Source organism: Vicugna pacos, chromosome 28, assembly GCF_048564905.1.
Source record: "Vicugna pacos chromosome 28, VicPac4, whole genome shotgun sequence".
Taxonomy (NCBI): domain Eukaryota; kingdom Metazoa; phylum Chordata; class Mammalia; order Artiodactyla; family Camelidae; genus Vicugna; species Vicugna pacos.
Genome location: NC_133014.1, coordinates 11,050,708 through 11,075,760, shown reverse-complemented (window position 1 = coordinate 11,075,760; position 25,053 = coordinate 11,050,708). Strand labels below are relative to the sequence as shown.

The following is a 25,053-nucleotide window of genomic DNA, read 5'->3' as shown; positions in this document are numbered from 1 at the left end:
AAAGCGTGTATCTATTTGTGACTCAACTGTACGTGTGGCTGAGACAGTCTACAAAAGGACAGTGAGGAATGAGTCCAGCGTGGGCTCCACTATACGAACATAAAATTTCAAGAGCACAGAGGTGCCCAGAGGAAGAAAAAGGACATGTTCAGGGTAATCATGAAGTATGGATTGGACAGTTAGGGTTGGAAGAACCCTAGCCATCATCCAGCACAACTTCCTCCCTTTAGAGATAAGGAAAGCCCAGGGATGTGTGGAAATTGCCAAAGGTCAGAGCCAGACTTAACTCTCTTGAAATACACTGTCTGTCACACTGGCCACTCTGGGCCAGAATTGCTCTAATCAGGGGCCCATCCTCTCCAGCAGCCAGGAGTTCATACCAAAGGAAGGGAGACTATTATGCATTAGGCACAAGACCTTTGCAAAGGACCATCTGCATGCATAATAAGTCAGTCTCACATCATATTAGATGCTTATATTTATGTTTATAAAAAAATGCCTTGAAAAACTGTAAAGCACCCTACAAATGTTAGATTTTTAATGTAATTATATGATTTGTTTCTGGGATGTTCATTCGACAGTACCAACTTTTATTGGCTATCTTGTTTTCACAGCTAATTGATCTTTATATCTGGAATATCTGGCCAAAATGAAAGCATCTGATTAAGTTCTTGATTTGCTTTATTGGGAAATTCATCTCCCAGAGGCCGAAGAATGCGGCAAGAGGAATGCTAATCTAGACACACTTCTGTCCAAGAAGGAATTGATTATCTGAAAGGAATTTTGAGAAAAAGTGCATCTTACTTTGAAGTTTGTGATAGAGAAAGGAAGGACCCTCAGATATAGTTGTAATCAGAATAGGTTAGGTTTTGCCGCAGTAACAAATAAACTCTGAAGTCTCAGCAACTTAACACAAATGCAGGTTGTTTTAATCTCATGCATTAGCAGCCACACCTCATGCATTTCTAACCACAACATATGGGACACATGACCTCCGAAGTTGCTGCATCAGGGGAAGTTGGCAATGACGGAGGCACACACTGGTCCTTGATTGCATCAGCCTGGAGGTGAAACAAATCTCGTCTCACTTCCTGCTCACAGTACATTGGCCAGACAAGCCATGTGTCCCTAATCTAACTGCAAGGGAGACCAGGAAATGAAGACAGGCATTTATCCAGTAATTCCACAAATGGGCAGATGGATATTCGATGAGCATGGTCTACCAAATACATGCTCCTTAGATTTCAGGAAAGCAAATGTCAAAATGCATGAGTATCTCGTTTGTATAAAAACAAATCTATGTATGCCTTGAAAAAAGAAAGACTGAAAAGAAATTCACCAAAATAGTAATAGTGACTACTTTTAGTTATTCAACAGTGGGGGGATGTTTATTTTCTTCTTTTCTTTGCACATTTCCCTACCAATATTTAATAAACATGCTTTAGAATCTAAAAAAGTAAAAAGGTAATACAAGTTTTTTTTAAATTGAGAAACAAGTTCAGACCAGAGGTAACTATGACTCCGATGAAGAAAATGACTCAAAAGGAAAGGAAATTCCTTAAAAATGTGCTTCTAATTAGATAGTCAAAATTAGCCAGCAAGAAGAAAAGTGAGACACAGGCACAGAAATGACTGCTGCCACACAGGAGACTTTCCCATGAACTCTGATTTCTAAAAGAGCTTCCGTGAAAGACAGAAAAAAGGGCACACAGCCAAAGGAGAAGGAAAAGAGGGGACACAGCCCTATTTACCACCATCGCAAGAGGAGAGAGAAAGGGAATCTGAGATACAAACAAGCCAAAAATGCACATAAATTAGGGAACAAATACCCTTAGGCGAAGAGAAGGGGTCACGGCCAAACGGGGATTTGCTGGCTGATCATGAAACTGTCCCTTCCTGATTCTGCCAACTTGAATTTCTCCATCTTCCCCAAGCCACAGCCATCCCTCTGCTCTCCAAGTTCCAGAGCACTTGTGCAAAGTTTCTGCAAAGTTAAATGGGTAAAGATGTTAGTGGGGTCTACACAAGGCCCTGCCTTTCTGGCTCTTGCCTTTCTCCCCATCCCCATTTCACCACCGGTTTAGCCTACCCCTCACCCCAACTCTGGGCTCCAGCCTCAATGCCCTACTTGAACTAATTTGACCCCCATGGAATTTGCTCTGCCTGGAATATTCCCTCTTCCCTCTCCATTGAACTATCCACGCCCGATCTAAGACTAGCTCCTCTGTTCAATGCGTGCACTACACGCATCTCAGTTGGTACACATCTACTCATGTGGGGGTTACTGATCAGTACTGTCAGCTTGCAGGAGAGCAGGAACCATGGCTGTTTTGCTCACTGAATAGGGTCTCTCTCTTTTTTTTTAAACTTCTTTTTTATTTACGGGCGAGAAGCCATGGAGAGATATCTTTTCTTCACTTTACCTTTCTTTACTAAAGAGCCAGGATATTTCGAACTAGAAATCAAGAAACAGTGAGTTTCCATTTTCATTCCCACTCTTATAATGAACTCTCCGTGTGACCTTGAGACTTAGGCATTTCCCTTCTCTGAGCCTGCTTCCTCTGTAATAAAGTGAGAGTTTAATTTAGATGGAATCTGAAGTGCATCCTTCTCCAACATATATCATTCTACGTCCTTCAATAGAGGAGACAAAGCAGAAAAAAATCAGAAATTAACAGGAGCAAAGGAAAGGAAGACGTGCTAAGAAAAAGAGAAGGTCTTGTGGTTGGTTGAGGCCACACTCTGGAGTCTGAATCCCATGTAGGCAACTTGGTAACCTTGTGACCTTAGACAGTTGCTTAATCTTCCGGGACCTTGACTTCCTCTTCTGTAAAATGTACTAAGAATGCCTACCTTGCAGGTTTGATTAGAGATTAAAGGAGATAATGTATTATAATGCCAGGATCATCAAAGACATGGTTAACTGTTAGATCCTTTCCTCTTTCCCACTGTCATGGAATTTAAAAACATTATAACTAAACAGGGCGAGGGTTGAGCCAAAGGGTCAATCGTCTCTGCATGTGATGCTTTACACGCACTTCATTCCTCTGAAGGGGCTTTCTATCACCTAAAAGGAAATAATTGCTATTCCCTTATAGAGAAGAGTCATGTTTTCTCTCTTCATTCAAGCACCCTGAGAGATCCAACTACACACAATGATTTTAAAGTTGGTTCTGTAGATGATCATAGGTGTTTCCTGTCTCCACGTACAATAGCAAGAGTGTCACTAAATCCCCATCCAGACTCCACCACTGACCATGCACTCAGGTACGCTGATCACCTTCACCCCTTTCCTGTATTTCAAAGAAAAAAATCGAGATTTCATTGGAGGGAGAGAAGAGAGATGGAGGTTATTTCAAACCATTTCTTTCTTTTTTTTTTTAACAAAGAATCCTAGAATCACTGAATGATACACTGTTTGAGGCTGGAAAGACCGTTAAGGATGATCAGTTTCAGCCCTGTCACTTGGCGTTGGTGGTGATAAGAGACTTGAGCTTCTCTATGCAGCAGAAGGAGAAGATTGGACTTGGGACCTGAATCCGAGCACTGGCTCTGCCACTTTGGGGACCGTCGTTTGGTTACTTAACCCCTTCAAAGGTCCTCAGCTGTGAAAGGGTGTGGTAATCACTACCTCTCATAGGTAAAGCGAGGCTCCAGTGAGACAGGGTGGCTGAGAGAGAGCTCTTTGTAACTATATAAAGCAGTTTTCAAAGGAAAGCGTCACGTGACTTTTTGGACCCACAGCTTCTGGAGCTTATAAAGCATATCCACTCACCTACCAAAATACTGCGTTATCTCAGCTCACATACCTGATTTTGTGAATCATGAAAGAAAAACACTGATGCCCAGCAAAATCCCTGGCATAGAACAAGTGCACAATAATGTTTTTCTGGATGAGTCAGGTAAAAACGATTAAAGAAGGATTTATTGGTGGGGGAGGTGGGCAGGGAGGTAATTAGGTTTATTTATTTGTTTGTTTGTTTGCTTTTGGAGGTGGTACTGGGGACTGAACCCAGGACCTCCTGCACGCTAATCATGCATTCCACCACTTGAGCCATACCCTTCCCCTAAAGAAGTCAAGAGGTGGGTGCGTGAAAAGCCACCCAAAGTGTCAGTCGCACGACAACCCCCAAACACCCTTGGGCTCCAGCAGAGTTCTACCTAGAGTCTCTCCGTGTTCCCTGGGAAGAGGTGGTCTGGGGCTGAGTGAGGCTTACTTGCAAGTCAACCTTTGTTCACACTCACAGAAAAGTAGGTTCCCCCAAACCAAGCAAGGACCTCTCACTCTGTAAACCTGACGCACATTGCTTTGTCTTTAAAAACCAGCTTCCAAGAAGGTCATGTGCAGGAAAAGGCTAGACGAGGTTCCAACCTGAGTTGGCTGTCTAGAGAAAAGTTCAAACCTTCCTTGAGAAAGTCATCAGCCACACTGGAGGAATTCTCTGCAGGAGATGTGACATCGGCCAGGATGGGTGTGGCCACTGACGGTGGAACCAAGGGTATTTTCCTGGATTACCAAAGAGGTGGTATGTATTCCTCCCAGAAACTGAATAACTTCAGGGTTTCAGTGGAGGTTTTCACCTGAAAATGTCCTCCCTGTTGAAGTTTCAAACCATTACTTTCAATAAGAGCTCTGTTTTCTTCTGTGAACTCAGGCGTTACGATGATGGCCATACACGACTGTTCCCAAGCGACATAAGCCATCATTAGTGCTGTTATTATTTTTGTTTAGCTGCATCTCCATAGCAGCCCACGTTCACAGCGTGCTTTGCAATTGTTTCTTAGTAATAGTCCTCACAAGATCTGTGGGAGGCCGAGGGGAATGACCAGGGATAACATTTCTGTGTTGCCTAAAGGAGAACCACAGATACAGAGAACTGGCGGCCATCACTGTTCACAAAAGGATCCACCCCGATCTGTCCAACCTGGTCCTACCCTGGCACTGCCTACAGCCAAGACGCCAGTATTTTCCGTGGCTCTTATTTATAATTGTTGTAATACCAGGCCTATGACCAGCAGGAACTGGACTGGGCAAGTGAATCAGAATCAGAAATTTTGCACCTAGGACAGACCTCAATGATCACCTAACCAGCCTCATTATTTGCAGTTAAACAAGACCAAACAGAATACTTTACCCAACTCACACAGACCACGTGACTCCTAGTTCTGAGTTTTTTCGCTTTTCAGTATGTTGCATTGTGGTGCCTTGCCTTCCTCTCTTTACATTTTTATTTCTCCCCCACCTTCTTTTCCCATCTATTTCCTTTATTTTAAATTATGAGGCTTAAACCCCAACCAGAAAACCTGAAACATTTATCTGCCAAGATTCTGGTGTTCTACCACCCAAACTGGGCTAGCCTCGGGGTGCCAAAAATCTTTGACAATAACGACCAAGCAGCACTGAATCAGTGTCATTTATGAGTCCTTTCCTTTCCCCTCATCTCCATTCTTGAAGCCAGCCACTGGCTTCTGGCCTTGCTCACACCTCCCTGAGTCTGCAGTGATCCTCACACAGCTGGAGTTAAGCCTCAAGAAGGCCAGGCTTCTCTTCGGGCTCTGGAAGGTGGCGACTTCGCTCTAACGTGGCCAGGGCACAGTTTTCTCCTGAAGCTCCACCACTTACAGTCTGAAATGGACTGAGGTGCTCAGAGGAGTAAGAGGATTAAGACTTCTGTGGTTGAATATCACTCTTCTCTCCTCCACCCTGCCCTAACCAGGAGGCTGTCGCCTACTCAAGCAAACCTCCCTCTTCAGAAAAGATGGAACCTCTTCCCTCAAGAGCCAGCCCTTCACTGCCAAGTGTTCCATCAATTCATCCTCAGCCCTGCAGTGCAAAAAACAAATTAAGCCAAAACACAATCTACAGCTCTTGCACCTCTCTCCCATTCTAGCCATCTACAATTCCGATTTTAGTTCTCCCTCTCTTCCCCACTGAGTATTTTTAGAAACGAGTTTCCTGCTCTTCTTCCCTTTTTCCAAGACTCCATGTTTATCATTGTTTAGAACAAAGCAACTAATAAAGGAACCAAGTCGGAAACTCCTGGGAGCTCTGTAAACACTATTATCAAGTATATAATTTGCCATTATTCTGGCCAGTATACTGCTGAATGAACGTTAAAAAATATAAAACGGAGGTGGGTGGAGGGATCAATTTGGGAGTTTGGGATTGGCAAACACAAACTACTATATATAGAATAGATAAACAACAAGGTCCTACTGCACAGCACAGGGAACTATATTCAATGTCTTGCAATAACCTATGATGAAAAAGAATATGTAAAAGAATAGATATGTGTGTAACTGAATCACTATGCTGTACACAGAAACTGACATGATATTGTAAGTCAACTATATTTCAATTTTTAAAAATTAAAAAAAAAAAAACCACCCCAGAATCTTTCCCTGTAAATTCCCGGTGATGCAATCATGGCCACGCCTACTCCACAGCCAACAAAAGGCAAAGGAGCCTGACTCGGGCCACAGTTTCCAGAGAGACGAGCGAGTCATTTCATTGTCGCTCGAGTCAGCAGAGGTATCGTCCTTATCACATCTTTGGCTTTTAAAGTATTTCTTGTTTTTCTCCTTGGCCTTTATCTCTCAAACTGCCTTCTCTGAAGTTAAAGCCTCTTCCTTCGTTTTCCGGCCCTTCCGTGGTTTGGTGTGTGAGTTAGAATCACAGTCAGATTTCAGAAAATGATTCCCTCTGCTGGTGGGAAACTGAGGGACAGAGGAGCTGGTTTCAGCTGAGGGCACAGAGGGGTAGAGCCGAGCCTCCCTTGGAGGGAACTTCTTCTACCAGAACTTATTAGGAGAAAGCTGCAAGTGTCTAACTCTGTCTCTCGCTCTCATATCTGTGTAAATATCTCATTCTTGTCAGGGTGTTTTGTTTTGCTTTGTTTTCACACGTCCAGACATTCATTGAATGCCTACTGTGAGCCGTGCATCAGTCTGGGCACATGAGGGATACCAAGATTCTATTAGAAGTTTACAATCTAGTAGAGGAGGCAAAAATGTACGCAAATAATTCAAGGGGGTGAAAAGAAGGACGGGGAAAATGCTGAGTGTGAGCTAAGTCATTCATTAAGTTTCTCAAGAAGCACAGAGCAGGGGTGGTTCCCCTTGCAGGCATCTGGTTCAGAGGCAGGCTGGGCTGACAGCTACTGGTGTTCTCTGTTGCAGAATATGCAGAAGATGGCCAAAGTCCCCGACCTCTTTGAAGACCTGAAGAACTGTTACAGGTAGGAAAGAGATTTTGTCTCTTGTGATTTCAAGGAGGGGAGCAAGGCACATTAGAACCCAGCTGGGATTACGGTAACCTGAATGGGGCCAGACCAGCAGAGGATGCACAGGGGTGCCCCACCTCTGCAGTGAGCGCAGGCTGAGCGAAGACCCAGGGGACCTAAGCATCCAGCAGGGAAACTGAGATGAAGAGGATGGGGAGACAGCCATTTTAGAAAGCTTATTGTTCAGGTCTGCTGAGTCCTAGTGGTTTTCAGCATTGACTTAGACACAGCCTCGGTGGGGTTCACAGACCCTGATACAGTAATGGCTTCTAATGAACTGTCGGAGAAAAAAACCTTTCTCAGGAAAACTTCTCGATCTCCATCTGGAATAGGAAATGGTTTCACAGCAATCTGAGCACATGAAACACACACAGTCACACCTCCTTCATAGGACACAGGTAAATGAATAAAAAGTTAAAATTGTAGAATACCTTAAACAAACACTGGTGTTCCCATTACCTATTAAGATAAAGTGACACAAACTAGACTATGGAAATGTTGCCTGGATATTTTGCAAAGTATACATGATTAAATCTGTTTTAGTGAATACATGAAGGCAAGCTGTAACATGTAACCTATTTGGTTAAAATTAAAATGAGGTGCTTCGAACATCTTTCTTCTCTCTTGAGGAGTTTAAAATTTTCCCCTGAAATTCAATTACAACTCTTCAATTGGTTAGCCAAGCCTCATTTTTACAGATAGAGCACAGGTAAAGTTCAAGGCCTGGCCTGATGACTACTAATTCCAAATTATCAGGTACAGATTACTGTATGTATGTGTATGTATAGACGCCCTTAATTTTCAAAGATGACAGTAATTAATGGCCATGTGCATGTGTGTGTGTGTTACCCAAAGCTAATGTGCTTATTAACATAGGTTTCCCAGTGACTGTAGTGATAAAACAAACAGAATTATATCCCCATCATTTTATTTAACAGTGAAAATGAAGAATACGGTTCCGAAATTGACCATCTCTCTCTGAATCAGGTAAGAAAATGATTGTAATTCTTATGGATTTGCTATGCTTATGCAGGATTTTCTCCACCAAAAGATAACAGCACGGGCTTGAATCCTGGATGCTCTGGTCTTACCCTCGCTAGAAGGCCAGAGACATGCATTTCTTCCTTACAAATGAGACCAGCTGCCTCTCTGCACTGACACTTGATGGCATTCTTCGTGCTCACCAAATATTTCCAAAACAGAGCAGAACTATCCTGAAACCTCACGGATGAAGGCTCCTAGGTCAGCTTTTAATCAGAATGGTAGTTATGCCATCCTGGGACAGCCCCTTCGGGCCACCTCACCAGAGGTCTGTCTCCTAAAGTGAAAATTTGTGGTCAAAACTGTGGTCCTCTCCAACACCAGCTCCAGAGATTAGAGACAGCTCCCCGGACGTAATATCCCATGAAGCTGAGGTGGAGGAAGCGAGCCAACTGAACGTGAGAAATCTGCAGCCACTCACCGTGCTGTGTTACTTTGCTGTTAGACCACAAATAGACAGTATGCGCACTGGCACTGCCTCTAAAAGCTATTCCCGAAGGAGTTGTTCTAAAATAGTTGAGCATTGTCACGCAGATGTTTAACCTCCGGAGTGGGAACTAACTGGAAGGTTACCACTAAGATCACCTGTAGACCTCTTTCATGACATCTCAGTTTTTGAAACTGAAGTATGATTGATTTACAATATTGTATTAGTTTCCGGTGTAGAGCATAGTGATTCAGGGTTTTTTTCTGGTTATATTCCATTACAGATTGTTACAAGATAATGAATAGAATTTCCTGTGCTATACAGTAAATCCTTGTTGCTTATCTATTTCACACATAGTAGTTTGTATCTGTTTATCCCATACCCCTAATTCATCCCTTCCCCACTCCTTCTTCCCCTTGGTAACCATAAATTTGTTTCTTATGTCTGAGTCTATTTCTGTTTTTTATATAGATTCATTTGTATTATTTTTTAGGTTCTACATATAAGGGATATCATATAGTATTTGTCTTTTTCTGATTTACTTCACTAAGTATAACAACATCTCATTTTTGAGTCTCCAGATGGATGACAAAGACTTTCCAAGACAACACATCCTTTCAGGCAAATCCTGAAGGAAGGATGGGAGGAAGTAGGGGAGGAAGGGAAGGGGGCAGAGAAAGAAGAAAGAGAGAAGGAGAGATGGTGGGGGAAGACTGGGTGAAACGTGGGTTACCCAAGACCAAAATGGACATCTTTCTCTCTAAGTCTACTGAATAAAGCCCCCACAATGAAGGAGTCTTATTCCACGGCTGTGGACGGCCTCTCAGTTTCCATTTTCCTTCCTCACAGAAGTCTTTCTATGATGCAAGCCACGAGCCACTTCATGAGGACTGCATGGACAAACTGATGTCTCTGAGTACCTCTGAAACCTCTAAGACATCCAAGCTTACCTTCAAGGAGAGTGTGGTGATGGTGGCAAGCAATGGAAAGATTCTGAAGAAGAGACGGCTGAGCTTAAATCAGTTCATCACCGATGATGACCTGGAAGCCATTGCCAATGACACAGAAGAAGGTAAGGGGTCATGTGCGATAATATCCATTGCTTTCCATGCAAATGAGGACAGCACAGTCCAGGAGAAAATAGAATCAGAGTAACAAGAAGGCAACCAGCCGTCAGTCTGGTAGCTAACCATAAGAAAGGAAAATTAAGCTTTATCCTTCTCCAGCGGGGAGAGGACAGCAGTGGCCTGAGTCTAGCATACTTGCTCACAGGCTCACGTCGGGGCCATATTGTTAAGGTCATGTGACTTTCAGCATTTTGACCGACAGCAGTTATACACTGCTAGTAGGTGACCACTTACAAGCTATGCTCCTCCACATACCAATTATGCCTCCTTGGGCAAGTTACTTAACCTTTCTGTGCTTCTGTTTCCCCTGATGTCAAATGGAGATAATCAGAGCCCCTACTTCTTGTGAAGATTAACTCAGTACTCACAAGCTTCTGGACCAGAATAATGCCTGGCACATAGAAAATACCTAATAAACGGTAGCAATTATTATTATTACTACTACTACTTTTGTTAATACTACCAACACTGCTAACTTATTAATTGGCTGCATTATCTCTGACCTTCACAACAACCCTACAGCCTTATTTTACACATGAGGGAACTAAGCTCAGGAAGATAGTGACCTGCCCAAAATCTCAGCATGTAAGTGGCAGAGCCTCAAACCAAATCAGTTCCATCTGACTGCAGAAATCATGATTTATATCCAATGCCTTTAATGTACAAGCCTCTACATGAAATATAAACCCAGTATTTTTAAGATAACAACTAAACATTAATATATGTTCTCCTAGAAAATTGGAAAATAGAAGAAAATAGAAGAAAGAAAATTTAAAATCACTCATACTACCACTCAGTTTACCACTGCCAGCACTATGATACTTTCCTGAAAGTCTTTTCTGTATACATACATATATATGAACAAACATGTTGAATATATTATTATGGTCAACTGTATACAATTTTGTATCTAGCTTTTTCATTTAGCAATAAATAAAGGGCATTTTAGAATGCCAATCTTTCACCATTATAAGTAATGTGACAATGAATATCTGCATCAGTAAACCTTCATTTCTATCACCATTTACTTCTTTAGAATAAAAGATTCCTGGAAGTAGAATTACTCAGAGCCATGAGGATTTATGAAGCTATTGATACACACCCCAGTTCAGAGAGATGGTAGACTTCCACCTCAAGTGGCATCTATAATTTCTAGCGGATTCCTTTTTTTCTCAGAATACATTCATTTGAAAATATAGATGGGGACCATGAGGAGTCTTCCTGGTTACTTACAAACCTCCAAACAACCAAAAATGAGAAAGTTGCACAAGTAATCTCTTAAATTTAAAACAAAACAAAAACAAACCAAAAAAACTATTGCCTGAAGAAGCAAAGTTTCAAAAGAAACAAATAAGTAACCACAAGAATACTCCTAGAACCAATTCTGCTGACTGGGTGACTTCACTTCTCTCTGTTTCCTCTCCTACATTGGGACAGTCCTCATGTCCTCCTATAGCTACTTCCTGTGCTTGTATTAGAGCAGATATATCAGCTGTGTTTGTACCTAGACATTAATCTGAGCTTGTAATCATGGTTTTAGAAATCATCAAGCCCAGATCAGTACCTTACAACCTGCAGAGCAACGTGAAATACAACTATATGAGGATCGTCAACCACCAGTGCATTCTGAATGACGCCCTCAATCGAAGTATAATTCGAGACCCGTCAGGTCAATACCTCATGGCTGCCGTGTTAAATAACCTGGACAACGCAGGTAAGTGGACAACTCTGTCACCCTCCCCTCCCTTTATTTCTGTATTTCTTTTAAGCGTCCTGCTTGCAAAAAAATAATCCTCTCTACATTCCTGGCTTGCACAGTCCTTCTAGAAGAGGATGAAGCACGTCATCCGATGAAGGACAGGAGCTTCAGCCAAAACCTGGAAGCTCCACAGGAGAGAAGTGTCCTAGCTTGGAAAGCACTCAGCGCAGTGTAAAGCTTCCTGAGATCCTACCTCCTTTGGTTCTGAGATATTCTTATCCTCAATTTTAGAGATAAGGAAACTGAGTCTCAGAAATATTGACTTACCCAGAATTTACTCAGAAGCCAACGAGGGGCAATCACTCTCCACTGGAAAGCCTGCTGCTCAGACTTACAGACAACACCGAACTAGAAAGAATCACTATCTTTGATGACATAATTGTGAGACAAAACAGCCAATCAGCTGCAAATATGTTCTGAAGAATGAAATTTAGGGTCCAAGAAAGTTTATCACACAGGGCTCTTTTTGATTGGACATACTCCAGCCAACATGCTTTCCATTCTATGACATTTACAAGTTATTTTGTGTTCTATTTCCCTACTTCAGATTAGTTCACAGTTTTCCCACGTATTGACAAGGCCTATGTGTTTGCCATTTTCAGTGGCACTGGAATATGCAGTCATGTTGCTGTGTGGGTCCCTTGGGTTTGCTCTTAATAACTCAGTTGCAAATGTCTTTGTATAAATTCTTTTCTTCCCTATAAGGTTATTTCTTTGACGCAGATCCCAAATGCTAAATTCCTGAGCATAAATAACCTTACGGCTCTTAATAAGCTTCATTCGCTATGGAAAAGTGAACTACTCTGTACTATCATTAGCAGCATATGAGTGTTTCAGCTTCCTTAAACCCCTCCATTTTACTCATAACCTCACAAATTCCAGGGTCTTATCCCACTAATGTAATCACAAGAGATTCAATAAACACTCAGCCCCCAAGCATTCATTCAACATAGAAAATTCTAAAGTCATAAACCAAGTATTTACCTGCCCAGTAAATATGGCAGACATTGTGAAGGATATAAAGATGTGTAAATTCCATTCCTGACCTTCAGGTACTTACACCATACTTGGGGACGTAACTACACACACAGACACACACACACACACACACACACACACACCATCTTTATAAACACTTGATTTTATTCAAATACAATGGATTTACTCTCTTTTTTGGCGTTTCTCTTTGCCAGTGAAATTTGACATGGGTGCTTATACATCAGAAGAGGATTCTAAACTTCCTGTGACTCTAAGAATCTCAAAAACACGGCTGTTTGTGAGTGCTCAAAATGAAGACGAACCTGTGTTGCTGAAGGTCAGTTGCTCTCAGTCTCCAGCTCACCTTCACTTACAGCCCATACGTTTGCAGATGATCCCAGCAGGCAGACACCCCCAGCAGGGTGGCACTGCCCTCTTCTCTTTCTACCACCGTCCCACCTGCCCATCTGCCTTCCCATCCGACTTCTCATCCATCCCCAGAGGCCTTTTTCCTTCTTTCTCCTTCCCTACCTGATCCTGCTCACCTCCCATTCCCGGGCATCAACTGATTCCATCCATCTTCGATCTTCACTGACATCTACTATCTGCCCTATGTGATAGTAGGCATCAGGACAGTGGGGCCTGCCCTCCAAGAAACTCCAATGAGCCACTGAGATCAGAGAGGACTAATCGCCTGCCAATGAGTACAAAGCAAAAGGCTGGGAGCCAGGACACAAACCCTGGCCTTCTGACTTCGGTGCTTCTCTCTCTTTACTAGTGCCAATTTTATCCTCATCTCCACCCCATCTTCACTATCGCCTTTCTGTCCAAATATACAGACACACACACACTCACACCCACCATAGCTTTAGGTGTTCTCCCCACTGATAAACAGGTGATTCGTTCTCAGTAAATGTATAATCCAACCCCCACTCCCACCCAACTAGGATTTATGTGAATACATTGGTTTTTTTCTACCTGGATCAAGTGAGATGAAAGTGATGTCTATAGAGTAGAGCAGTAACTTCATTCATGAATTCATTCAACAGACGCTATTTATTGAGAGCCTTCTATTTTTCAAGCAGAGTGCCTACAGCTCTGTAGACAGAGGTGAGCCAAGGCCTTATAGAACTCAATCTTCTGAGGGGGCACAGACAGTAGGCAAGCCAAACAACCGGCAAAAATCACAAGATGCTGCAAGTCAATGAACAGGGTGCTGAGATGGAGAAATTGGGAGCGTGCTCTTTAGCTCGGACTCCCTGTGAGATGAGAGCTGCTTGATAGGAGGGAGCATGCCATCAAGGGGTGAGTGGGGTGGGCCCTCCAAACAGAGGGATCTGAGTGCATCCAGTCCTAGGGCTTCAAGAGATTACAGAAGGGACATCGAAGGAGCTGGGGTACTCCAAGAAAAAGGAGCGATAAGTGGAGGCTGGTGTTTGCAGAGCCTTGCATTTGGATTTCATTTGAGGGGCAATGAAAAGCCCTTAAAGAGCTTCAAACAAGGAAGTGTCTGATGTTACTTATATTTTCTAATATGGAGAACAGATTAGAAAGGAGGCAATAGAGAAAGCAGAGAGCTCAATTAGGTGGTTATAATAACGTCTGGGGGTGGGGAGTGGTGAGACAGGTGGGAAGAAGTAGACAGAATCTGGTTATATTTTGGAGATAGAACCAGAAGGAGGAAGAGGGGAAACTCCTCTTACTGAGACAAGGAAAACTAAAAGAGAATTGGGTTCGGGAAATAAAATCCTTGCCGACATTGAAAACTACAAGGAAACCGCAAAAGGATATTTAGTTGTTTTAGCTTATAAGAGCAGAGAAAAAGCATCTCAAATTGGAATTTGAATTTTGTTTTTCCATGAAAGTGCTGTTAGATTTTTTTCATACTCACCAAAAGGAGTATGGTCAAAAGAGGTCACAATTGTCAAAAAACTGTATTAAAAGGATTCAGCTGCTGATATGCCTGGGAAGCTGTGTGTGTTAGGTTTTTTAACCTTCAATTGTTGACTCAAATACAGGATAAACATCTCTAAATTCTCAATTACTTTCCTGAAATATGATTTTCACACTTAGAGGTCAAAATGCTTTAAGGTCTCAGAGTCACCAGGGTCAGATCTGATGCAAAATGCTTTATGTCTATGTTGGAGGCAGGACACGAATGGTGTTTGCTCTACCTGCCAGGATGCAGGGAGACACTAGTGTCTTTGGCAATCCTAGTGATGAAATTGAATTTCTCTCCAGTTAAGTAAGGAAATCAATTATTATGAATAGACAGGGCCATACATCTAATAGGTATGTAATAATTGCTTTCCGAATGAACAGATGAATGAAGAACGTATGTCATCATGTTACAGTGTCATAGGCCTGGAGTGCTACGTTTCTCACGAAGGCCAAATGCCAAGGGACTGAGCCATCAGTTCTTTTTTTAGCATCTTCTTGTTCTCTAACAGATCTTTGTTCTACTTATCCTTAGGAGATGCCTGAGACACCCAAAACCATCACAGATGAGACCAATCTCCTCTTCTTCTGGGAAAAGCATGGCAGTAAGGACTACTTCAAATCAGCTGCCTATCCAAAATTGTTTATTGCCACAAAGCAAGAAGAACTAGTGCACATGGCAAAGGGGCTGCCCTCGATCACCGACTTTCAGATACTGGAAAACCAGTCTTGATTCTGGAGGCTATGTACTTGGGAAGTGTTGACAGTCCGTATGTACCATGTACATGAAGGAGTCAAATCCTTCACTCTTAGTCACTTGCTCAGCAGGTGCCCTTTGTAGTTCTAAAGGAATGTTTACTCTCTATGTAAGAGAGAGAGCCAACTCTAGCAGAATCAACACTGACATCTAATATTGCTTGTTATTTAAAGAACACCCTATACTTTGCAAACTACCAATCATTTTAATTATTATTCTGCATAAAGATCTTGGGTGGACCAGGGCAACTGACTATGGCTACCAAAAAGGCTCTACCCATATTATAGCTGGGTTAACTAAAGCATAAGAATACTAAGAAATACCCACAATAGCAGCTGGAATGAGAAGCCATGGACCCAGCATTTCATTTCAACTGTTCACCTTCTGCTTTTAAATCACTGATGGACCCGGTATCCAATACTCTAAGTTTCTGGGACCTCAGTCTGATCATCTTCAAAATGGAGGGGATGGTACCTATATCCTTCCTGCCCCAACAGTGTTCTATGCCAATCAATGAGCTGTTTTAGCAAAATGCTTCTTGAAGCTGAGCTCAGGAAGAAAGCAAAGCATGAAATGTTATTTTAAGTTATTATTTATATACATATATATATTTATAAATATTATTTCTAAGATAATTATAAGATATTATTATATTTATGGCAATTCCTTGTATTCTCTGAGTGTGATTTCAGCAATAGTAGACAGCATTTTCCAGGCTGAGAGAGTCTGAGGTACTAAGGCACTTTGGTCCAAGTTGTGAACCTCTGTATTCTGCTACCTCAGAGCCCTGTAATTATGATAATAAATTTATATTAATTATCTTGTTTGTTTGAACTGATTGGTCAAAATCTTTCATTCCTCTGCGTTTAAACTTGCTTTGGCATTCTTGTGTCATTCAGTCTCACCTACTACCCAGTCCTACTGGCTCAAATGGGATGAAATTAACTTTGGCAACTACAGGACAACTGTTCTCTAAACTTTCTTTTCTGGGACATAAGCAATTGTTCCTTCAAGGTTCTAAAAGTTGTGATCAAATCATAGTGTTACATTACTACCAACAATGAGGATTGCTACATTACTATCAATCATAATTGAGTTAAAACCTACCAAAAAAAGTAAATCTGACACAAAACTACTTGTTGTCTTAATCATTATTTTACTGCATGGTAATTAGGAACAAATGATAAAAATTCACATAAATAACTATACTTAGTGTTACTTTACAAAACCAAGATTTTATGGTTCTCCACTCCCCTTTGTTAACCTGCAGTATTCATAAAAGGCATTAGGAATGATAATATTCCCAGGTTCATTTAAAGCTCATATAAGACACGTACAACACATATATTCACATATCCATACTAACTCACACATTCAGAGCCACATTAAAAACTAGTGATCCGTTTGGAAAGCAAGGATACAAAGTATGCTAAGTTGAAAAAAGTTAAGATCAAGAGAATTTGGAATTAGATGTGAAAAATCATGAGGAAGGAGCAGAGATGACTGTCAGTTTCCCGCTACTGGAGAGTGGGTGAGTGGTGGTGTCTTAATCAGTATTTTTGGTAGAAATATGGAGTTCTTCTACGTTCCAGGATGCGGTATACGAGCACCGTTGTAGACATGTAATTTGAGCTCCTGGCGGGACACTCAGGTGCAGATATATCTGGGCAGATGATGATGCGTCTGGAACTCAACAGATGTTAGAACTAGAGACAGATTTGGGAGACATGGGCAGGTTTATAGTAGGTAAAATCCTAACAGTAACATCAGAGAGAGAAGAGAAGCATATGATGAACCCTACTGGTTGCCCATGCAATCACCGTCTCCCCATCTTCCTTAGTGGCAGAACTCTGACTTCATTCAGAAGGACATATGTCTTGACCCAAAGAATGAATCCAGTTGGTCTAAGCCAATCACGATCATTCTGTCCTCACATGACTGAGTCATGCTGAGTTAGTCCTGTCTAATGAGATGTCAGTCAGTTGGGGGCAACTGCTGAGAAAGATTTTCTACCCAGATAAAAGATAGAGCCACGTAGTAGAAAGTCTTTTTTCCCTCCATCCTTTCTGCATGAGACATGTTCTGTGAGGATGTGGAGCTTGGAACTGTGCTAACCAACTTGCCACCACTGGGAAGCCTCAAGCTGAAGAATGAAGAATGGAAGGAGGAAATGAGTCGGTATCTCTGATGACACTGTTGCACTAAGAACCTACTGCCAGACTTTAAGACCACAGAACCATTATGGTGATTTTAAGTCATTTACCTTTGGTTTGCTATTACTTACAGCCAAACTCAGCCTAACAGCACGGCAGAATACAGACAGAAAAGTGGAGAGAAAAGGAAGAAACTGCTCTCTTGTTTGTTTCACCTCCTTCTTTCTAGCCGCTGTGACTTCCTAGGGTTTCCATACCCCAAGTCTGGCTGGAATAAGACTAAGTATCTTAATATTTTAAGAAATAGAGAAATGCAACACAATTGAGCAAGCAGTATCAATTCAAGAAATCTTAAACATAGTATCTGCTCAGTGTTTAACAGTGAAATATTAAATCATTCTAGAAATGGCCTCAAACGGTATTCTAACAGGGTATTCTCCACTCCCCATCTCCCCACTGCTTAAACAACAAGGTCACCATGATGAGCTTCAACAATCCTAGCCCTGAACTTGTTGGAGTCTATTTTTTTCAATACAGTCTCACACATCAGTTGCCAAATTGATGAGAGAAGAGCCAAATCACCTTTAAGTCCAAGCTATAGAAGTAAAAGGGAAAGGATATTTCCCTAACCCGCACCCACATTAAATCATCCCTCTGATGCTTCTATACACCTACACTTGAACTTTTGGGGGGCAATGGAAATAGCTGGGACAGCAATAATTATTATGACGGATGTAAAATATGCTTGTATGTCTATACGTATTCCTTGATTGTGTGGTGGTTTTGTGACCAAATAAATACATTTGTCAAAATTGTCCTCTTGAGTCTTGGCCAATGTTGGCTTGTCAACATCTTTCATAAAACTTGTTACCCAGAATTGAGCACACTATTCAAGATATGGTGAGCCCAGTAAAGCCTGTCCTTCCGCCCTTCCTATTTTAGACACCATGCTGTGGTTAGAAAGTGACATTAGCTTTTTGAAAACAAGTGACACTGTTGATGATTTCATATAGTGTTTGTAGGCAACTCACCCTAAATTCAAAATTTTAAATATATCCCTGTTCAATTTAATCTTAATTTGGCCGCAGATTTTTCTAGATTGTTCCAGATTCTGATTTCTTTTTTAATACACTGACTCTTCCTCTTAGTTTTGAGACATCTGTAATTTGGTGAGCATATTTTCGTTTTCCTGATAGTATACTGAGGAGTATAAAAAATAGGTTACAAACATTTTTATAGTGTGATCCTGTTTTTATTTAAAATACCTAAAATTTGTATTTGTAAAGTTGTATACAAAAATGTTAGCAATTCTTATCTCTGAGTGCTTGGGTGATTTATAAGGTTTTCTGGTTATGCATTTTTCTGAATTTTTAAGTGAATGTATGGTTGCACAGCAAAATACCAATTTATATTAAATTTTTATGAATTTGACTTTTTATTTAGATTCCACATATAAGTGACAGCACGCAATGTTTGTCTTTCTTTGGCTTATTTTACTTAGCATAATGCCCTCAAGATCCATTCATGTTGTTGGAAACAGCAGGATTTCCTTCCTTTTCATGACTAAACAATATTTCATTTTATATATAATATTTTCTTTATCCATTCATCTGTTGATGAACACTTAGATTGTTTCCATATCTTGGCCATTGTAAATAATGCTGCAATAAACACTGGAGTGCAGGTATCTTTTCAATATTCTGTTTTCATTTCCTTTGGGTATATAATTAGAAGTGGAAATCCTGGATCATATGGTAGATCTATTTTTAATTTTTTGAGGAACCTCTATACTGCTCTATAAAAGTTATTTCTTTTTCCTATAGATGCATTATTTGGTTTTCTTCCTCATTCCATTTCCTGTGCTCCACTCTCACTTGCCAAGAACTTTGCCCCCTTTACTTAGAAACTTATATCTTACCTCTTTTTCCACCAAAGTGACTGACAAACAAAAAGGAATCTTATACAGTCTTATATACAAAGAGGCTAAGCCCTGAACGGTAATAAACTGAGGTCTCTGAGGTGCCTGGAGTTCTCTAACATTGGAGCTTTTCCCAAGTTTACGTGCTCAGGCCTCACTTCTAGAATTCTGATTCAGTCAGTCTAGGGTGGGGCTTTGAGCATCCTATTTTCTTTTCAAAGCTCCAAAGGCAATTCTCATGTTCATCTCTGGTTAAGAATCACTGAATTAAGGCATCCCCAGGGTCAAAGATGGTTTTAACATTGGGCTCCTCTTTGGGCAAGTCAATTCATGCTTAGAAGAAGTGGGAACACAAAAGTCCCATCAATTCAGCAGAGGCCTTCTTACAGCTCTGGGAACACCAATGTGCCCCATTTGGAAATAGGGCACTAAACAGTCAAAGCCCACCCATTCATACACTCACTTACATTCACACAGAAGCTGAGGGGCCCGGCAAGTACGTTCTTGCCACCAGATTCACTCTTTCAAAGGTCTGTAATGCTCCACCCCATTGAGAGAGGACTATGGAATAAAGAAAATATGAGTAGATTGTCCCTGGGTTGTCCTCTTATCTCTCAGCATCCCCAGAACCAACTTTGACTTCTAGGACAGTGACGAGAGGCCTTGATTTCCAGAGGAACACTCCCCTCCAACCCCCACCAAGAAGTAGAGCTCATATCCTTCCACAAAGCTCTTTCTACATCTTAGTTCGTGACACCAGTTCTTCCTCTTGTGAAAAGAAATGCTGTTACTAAGTTTTTAAAGGGGAAAAAGAAAGGATTTTTGGAAATTACCAACAGGCATTCTTAGCGTGACATACTGCAATAATTTAGAAAAGATTATTCAACAGATGTTTTGTGAGTACACAGAATAAAATGTTGCAGTCACAAGCCTCAGCTCTCCAGGAGCAAGTCATGCCACAAAACTCATTTCCATGTCTGCTGGGATGATTCCCCGATTGGTGTCATTGGCAGGTATATCTCTATTGTGACAACAGGCATACTGTAGCTTAATGTCATTAAACATTTAAATCAGATAGCTACCTCTTCTTGTTCTGGTTCAAACTCATCAAGGGAATTTCAGGGATTATAACCTAGTTTCCTGCATATTGGCCTCAAGGAAGAGAATGTGCTGGGTAGAGGGTATGAGTATCAAGTGTCTTCTGCAATTCTAGCCGTCTTGTAAATTAAAATTGGCTCTCTCTTACAATTCGGTCTCTTGTGAATTTAGAATACTATAAAGAAAAAGAGAATAGACTTTGGAATCAGTACTGGATTCAAATCTCATTTACTTTATAACTCTGGGCTATATCTTTGGACTATAACTTTCTCTTAATCTCTCCATCTCGGTTTCTTGACCTGTAAAAATGGAACTAGTAATAATCACATCAAAGGTTTTTTGTTTTAAATGAGATAAACTACAGAAAGAACCCATCACCAAGGATTAAGAATGTTCGATTCATTTTTTCATTCACTTAAGAGTAGCTGTTATAATTTTTACTTATCCTTGAGAGACTAATACATAATCAGGGTAACAATTAAATCAAGTTCCTGAACCCACAAAACTGAAGACTGGGCCACAGGTGAAGGGATACATTCTTCAAACCATCAGGTAATGTCTCTGGACCAGCCAGTCTGCCATTCTTGGTAACTTCAACATGGCCATGTTATATCTTTCCAACTTCTACATTCTATTGTATTTTTTTGGTATATATATACACACATATTTTTTTGTTGTTGAAGTATAGTCAGTTTACAATGTTGTGTCAATTTCTGGTGTACAGCATAATGCTTCAGTCATACCTGAACATACATATATTTGTTTTCATATTCTTTTTCACCATAAGTTACTACAAGATACTGAATATAGTTCCCTGTGCTATACAATATGAGCTTGTTGTTTATCTATTTTATATATATTAGTTAGTACCTGCAAATGTATTGTATTTTGATTTCTACCATGGCATTTAACAAAGTCTTTAATGATATAGTGATAGACAAGATACATAAGGGCCAGAACAGCCAATAGTATTACTGTGTGGACCTGCAGCTACTTCTACATAGTGTGGTTACTATAGTCAAAGTCTTTTACAAAACTTCCACTCAGTCATTCAACAGATATTTATTGAATTCTTATTTGGTGCCACGTAAAGTAAATATACTGGTCTGTTCTCATAAAACTTACAGACTAGCAAAGAGAAAGATAAATAATCAAGCTAATCACAAAGTGAAACTCAGGAAAGCTCCCTTGCGGAAGGGATGCCTTGCCTGAGACTGAAAAATAATTAAGAATTAACTAAAAGAGCCTCTTTGAGTATAGCTCAGTGGTAGAGCACATGCTTAGCATGCACGAGGTCCTGGGTTCAATCCTTAGGACCACCACTGAAAAAAAAAAACTCTCAATAATAAAAAGACAAATGACCTAATTAAAAAATGGGTGAAGAATCTGAATAGATGTTTCTCCAAAGAAGATATACAAACAGCCAATAAACACATGAAATGTTCAACGTCATTAGCCATCAGGGAAATGCAAATAAAAACCACAATGAGATACCACTTCACACTCCCAGGATGGTTATAATCAAAAAGATGGATAATTAATAAGTGTCTGTTAGAATATGGAGAAATTGGAACCGAACCCTCAACAGTCTGGCAACTTCTCAAATTGGTAAACAGAGTTATCATATGACCTAGTAATTTCCCTCCTAAGTTAAATACTCAAGAGTATTGAAAATACATAAAACATATGTCCACAGAAAAACTTGTATATGGTTGTTCACAGCAGCATTACTTATAAGAGCCAAGTGGAAACAACCAAAATGTCCACTAAGATGAATAGGTAAAATGTGGTATATACATACTTTAGACTATTATCCAGTCATAAAAAGGAATGAAATACTGACACAAGCTACAGCATGGATGAACTGGAAAACCTTATGCTAAGTGAAAACAGTCCATCATAAACCACACATTGTGAGAGCAATGGGAAGCCATTAAAGCCACAAGGAGACCAGAGGACACTCTGCTTGATGAGTTGAGAACTGTTAAACCTGCCTAGCTTTTCCCCCATATTTTGTGTCCTACAAAATAGCCCTTCAAATATTCAAAGAATGCAGAAAAGAGTGCAAAATCGGCCTATGTTGCTCCAGAGAACTAGGACCGACGAGCAAGAGGTTTATTTAAGCTCGTTTTAAAGAAAGTTTCCTAATAACCAGAGTTCTCAGAAAACAGGAAGGGAAGGTAGTTCTCTGGCACAAGCAGAATCCCTGCAAAGATGTAATATGTCCATGAGATCTGAAGAATACTCTAGCACGGGGTGGGAGATCAGGCAAGATGACTTCTAAAAGCGCTACCTATTCAATTATTAAGAGTCTGTAAAGACCAACAGAACCCCCTTCACTTTTCTGAAACTGTAGCAAGCCCCTTTCTTACTCATTAACCAAACATGCTCTTGCCTAGTTGCTAGATTTAACTATGAGGCAAGGATTCATAGTCGTAAATGGAGTCCACATTTTTCATTTAAATTATTATCAGTTGTCCTATTTTAAACATATTTGTATACTACTAACGTAAATGCCAAAATATGTAAATCCAGAAACCCTAGGGTGGTCCCCTGCTGCACACCCAGTTTGTGAACAAAGCGCTGCTCCAGTGGCTTCACTGGAGAGCCCACGTGTAGAAGCAAACCTGGCAAAAACGGACCCAGACACAGCTGCACCTCTCTGGCATCTAGGAAAGAGGAACCCTAACACACACGGTGCAAAAAGCATTTCCCAGACCGCTTCATGGAACTGGGGAATAGCCCAAACAGGACAAACTTCAAAGGAAAAAGGATTAGGACCAAAAAAAGAAGAATGAGCTGAGTCTAGGGACTCAGGAGGACTGGGCCTGCCCCCATTAACCCTTCCTCGGGTAGGCATACACCCAGCTGATGAGGTGTAATCAAAAACACACATTAAAAAGGGGGTAGGGTATAGCTCAAGTGGTAGAGCACATGCTTAGCATGCAGGAGGTCCTGGGTTCAATCGCCAATATCTCCTCTAAAAATAAATAAATAAACCTAATTACTTCCACCCCCAAACACACACACACACACACACACACACACACACAAATCATGCATTAAAAAGGAGCCGTTCTCGGGGGGGGGGGGGGTCAATTCCCCAGTATCTCTGTTGTGGGAGAATAGGTTCCTACCTTACATAGGAAGGAATTAAGAGCAAGGCATGGTAAAGTGAAAGCAAGTTTATTTAGAGAGATACACACTCCATAGACTCAGAAGGGAAAACAGCTTAGGAGATATATCCTCCATAGGTAGAGAGGTGTAGGGTGTTTAGTTTAAAGTAAAAGTTGATATACACTCCATAGACAGAGTGCGGGCCATCTCAGAAGGCAGAGAGACAAGAGACAGAGACAGAAAGAGACCACAAGGTTTGGAGTTTTAGGTTTTATAGGCTCGGTAATTTCATATGCTAATGATAGGAGGATTATTCCAACTAGTTTGGGGAAGAGGCAAGGCTTTCCAGGAATCGCCCCCTCCGCCCACTTTCTGAATTCTTTTAAGGTCAGCCCAGGAACCCTCAAGGCGCCTGTGGGTGCACCATGAGGCTCAAGGTCTATTGGAAGTTGAATCTTCCGCCATCTTGGTTCTAACCAATTTGTCTCGTCCTCAGTGACTGTGCTGGTCCTTCAGTGGTTGTGCCCTGCTCCCTTTCCTCCCACTTCACCTCCATAAAAAATAATAAATAAATAAATAAAAAGGAGCCATCCTGAAAACGGTATGGAAGTACCTCAAAAAATTAAAGATAGGATTACCATTTCATCCAATAATACCCTTCTAGGTATATATCCCAAAGAATTGAAAGCAGAGACTCCAACAGATAGTAGTACACTCGTGTTCAAAGAAACATAATTCACAAGAGCCAAAAGGTGTAAGTAACCCAAGTGTCCAGGACAGATGAATGTATGCGCAAAATATGGTACATACATAAAATGGAATATTTTTCAGCCTTAGAAAGGAAGGAAATTCTGTCATATGTTACAACACGGGTGACACGAGAACTCCACCTTCTGGTTTCCCCACTCTATCTGAGGTAACTGTTTATTAATTTTTTACAGTGGTTATGGTTGTAAAGCATTGTTAAGTGTACTTAATGCCACTAAACTGTACGCTTTTAAAAAATAGCTTAAATGGTAAATTTTGTTATGTATATCTTACCACAATCAAAAGCCAAAATGGTACCGACCTGCTGTACCAAAAACTAAGAGCCTTTCGTTTCACAATAACAAATAGAGATGAATGCTCGCGAAAAGCTGCCAAATTCATCATATTTGGGTTTTATTTTATTTTTATGTGAACCTTAGGATCTGAGAGGGTTAGGGAGGCCTTGCCTTCTGGGTCCCCGGCGCAGCCCCAGGGCCGGTCACCCCTCCCCTCTCCCAAGCTTTCTAAGAAAATGACAGCACCACAGCCCAGAAGCCGCATCCTTAAAAGGGTCGGGGAGACTCACTGAGCTGCTCCGCCTCCATCCCAATCAGCCGCCTTCGTCCCAACCAGCCGCCTTCAGAGCCAAGGGCCCGCTCGCCGCACGTCCTTCCAATCAAAGGGCTCCAGGAGCGGGCTTGAAAGGCAGA

At 41.1% G+C, this 25,053-nt stretch overlaps 1 protein-coding gene and 1 long non-coding RNA gene across 2 annotated transcripts; one reads left to right on the top strand and one right to left on the bottom strand.

Annotated features, from left to right (window-relative positions):
• Window positions 1–926: 926 nt before the first annotated feature.
• LOC116285918 (uncharacterized) lies at window positions 927–24,999 on the bottom strand. Its single transcript, XR_004195684.2, has 3 exons — window positions 24,930–24,999; window positions 1,830–1,984; window positions 927–1,061 (listed from the first exon to the last, which is right to left on the bottom strand). It is a non-coding gene; the product is annotated as an uncharacterized lncRNA (long non-coding RNA).
• IL1A (interleukin 1 alpha) lies at window positions 6,457–16,095 on the top strand. The gene is made up of 7 exons (XM_015238792.3): window positions 6,457–6,532; window positions 7,180–7,238; window positions 8,222–8,270; window positions 9,601–9,823; window positions 11,419–11,592; window positions 12,831–12,952; window positions 15,089–16,095. The coding sequence occupies exons 2-7, from the start codon at window positions 7,183–7,185 to the stop codon at window positions 15,284–15,286; spliced, it is 822 nt and encodes a 273-aa protein (XP_015094278.3). The 5' UTR covers window positions 6,457–6,532; window positions 7,180–7,182; the 3' UTR covers window positions 15,287–16,095.
• Window positions 25,000–25,053: the final 54 nt, after the last annotated feature.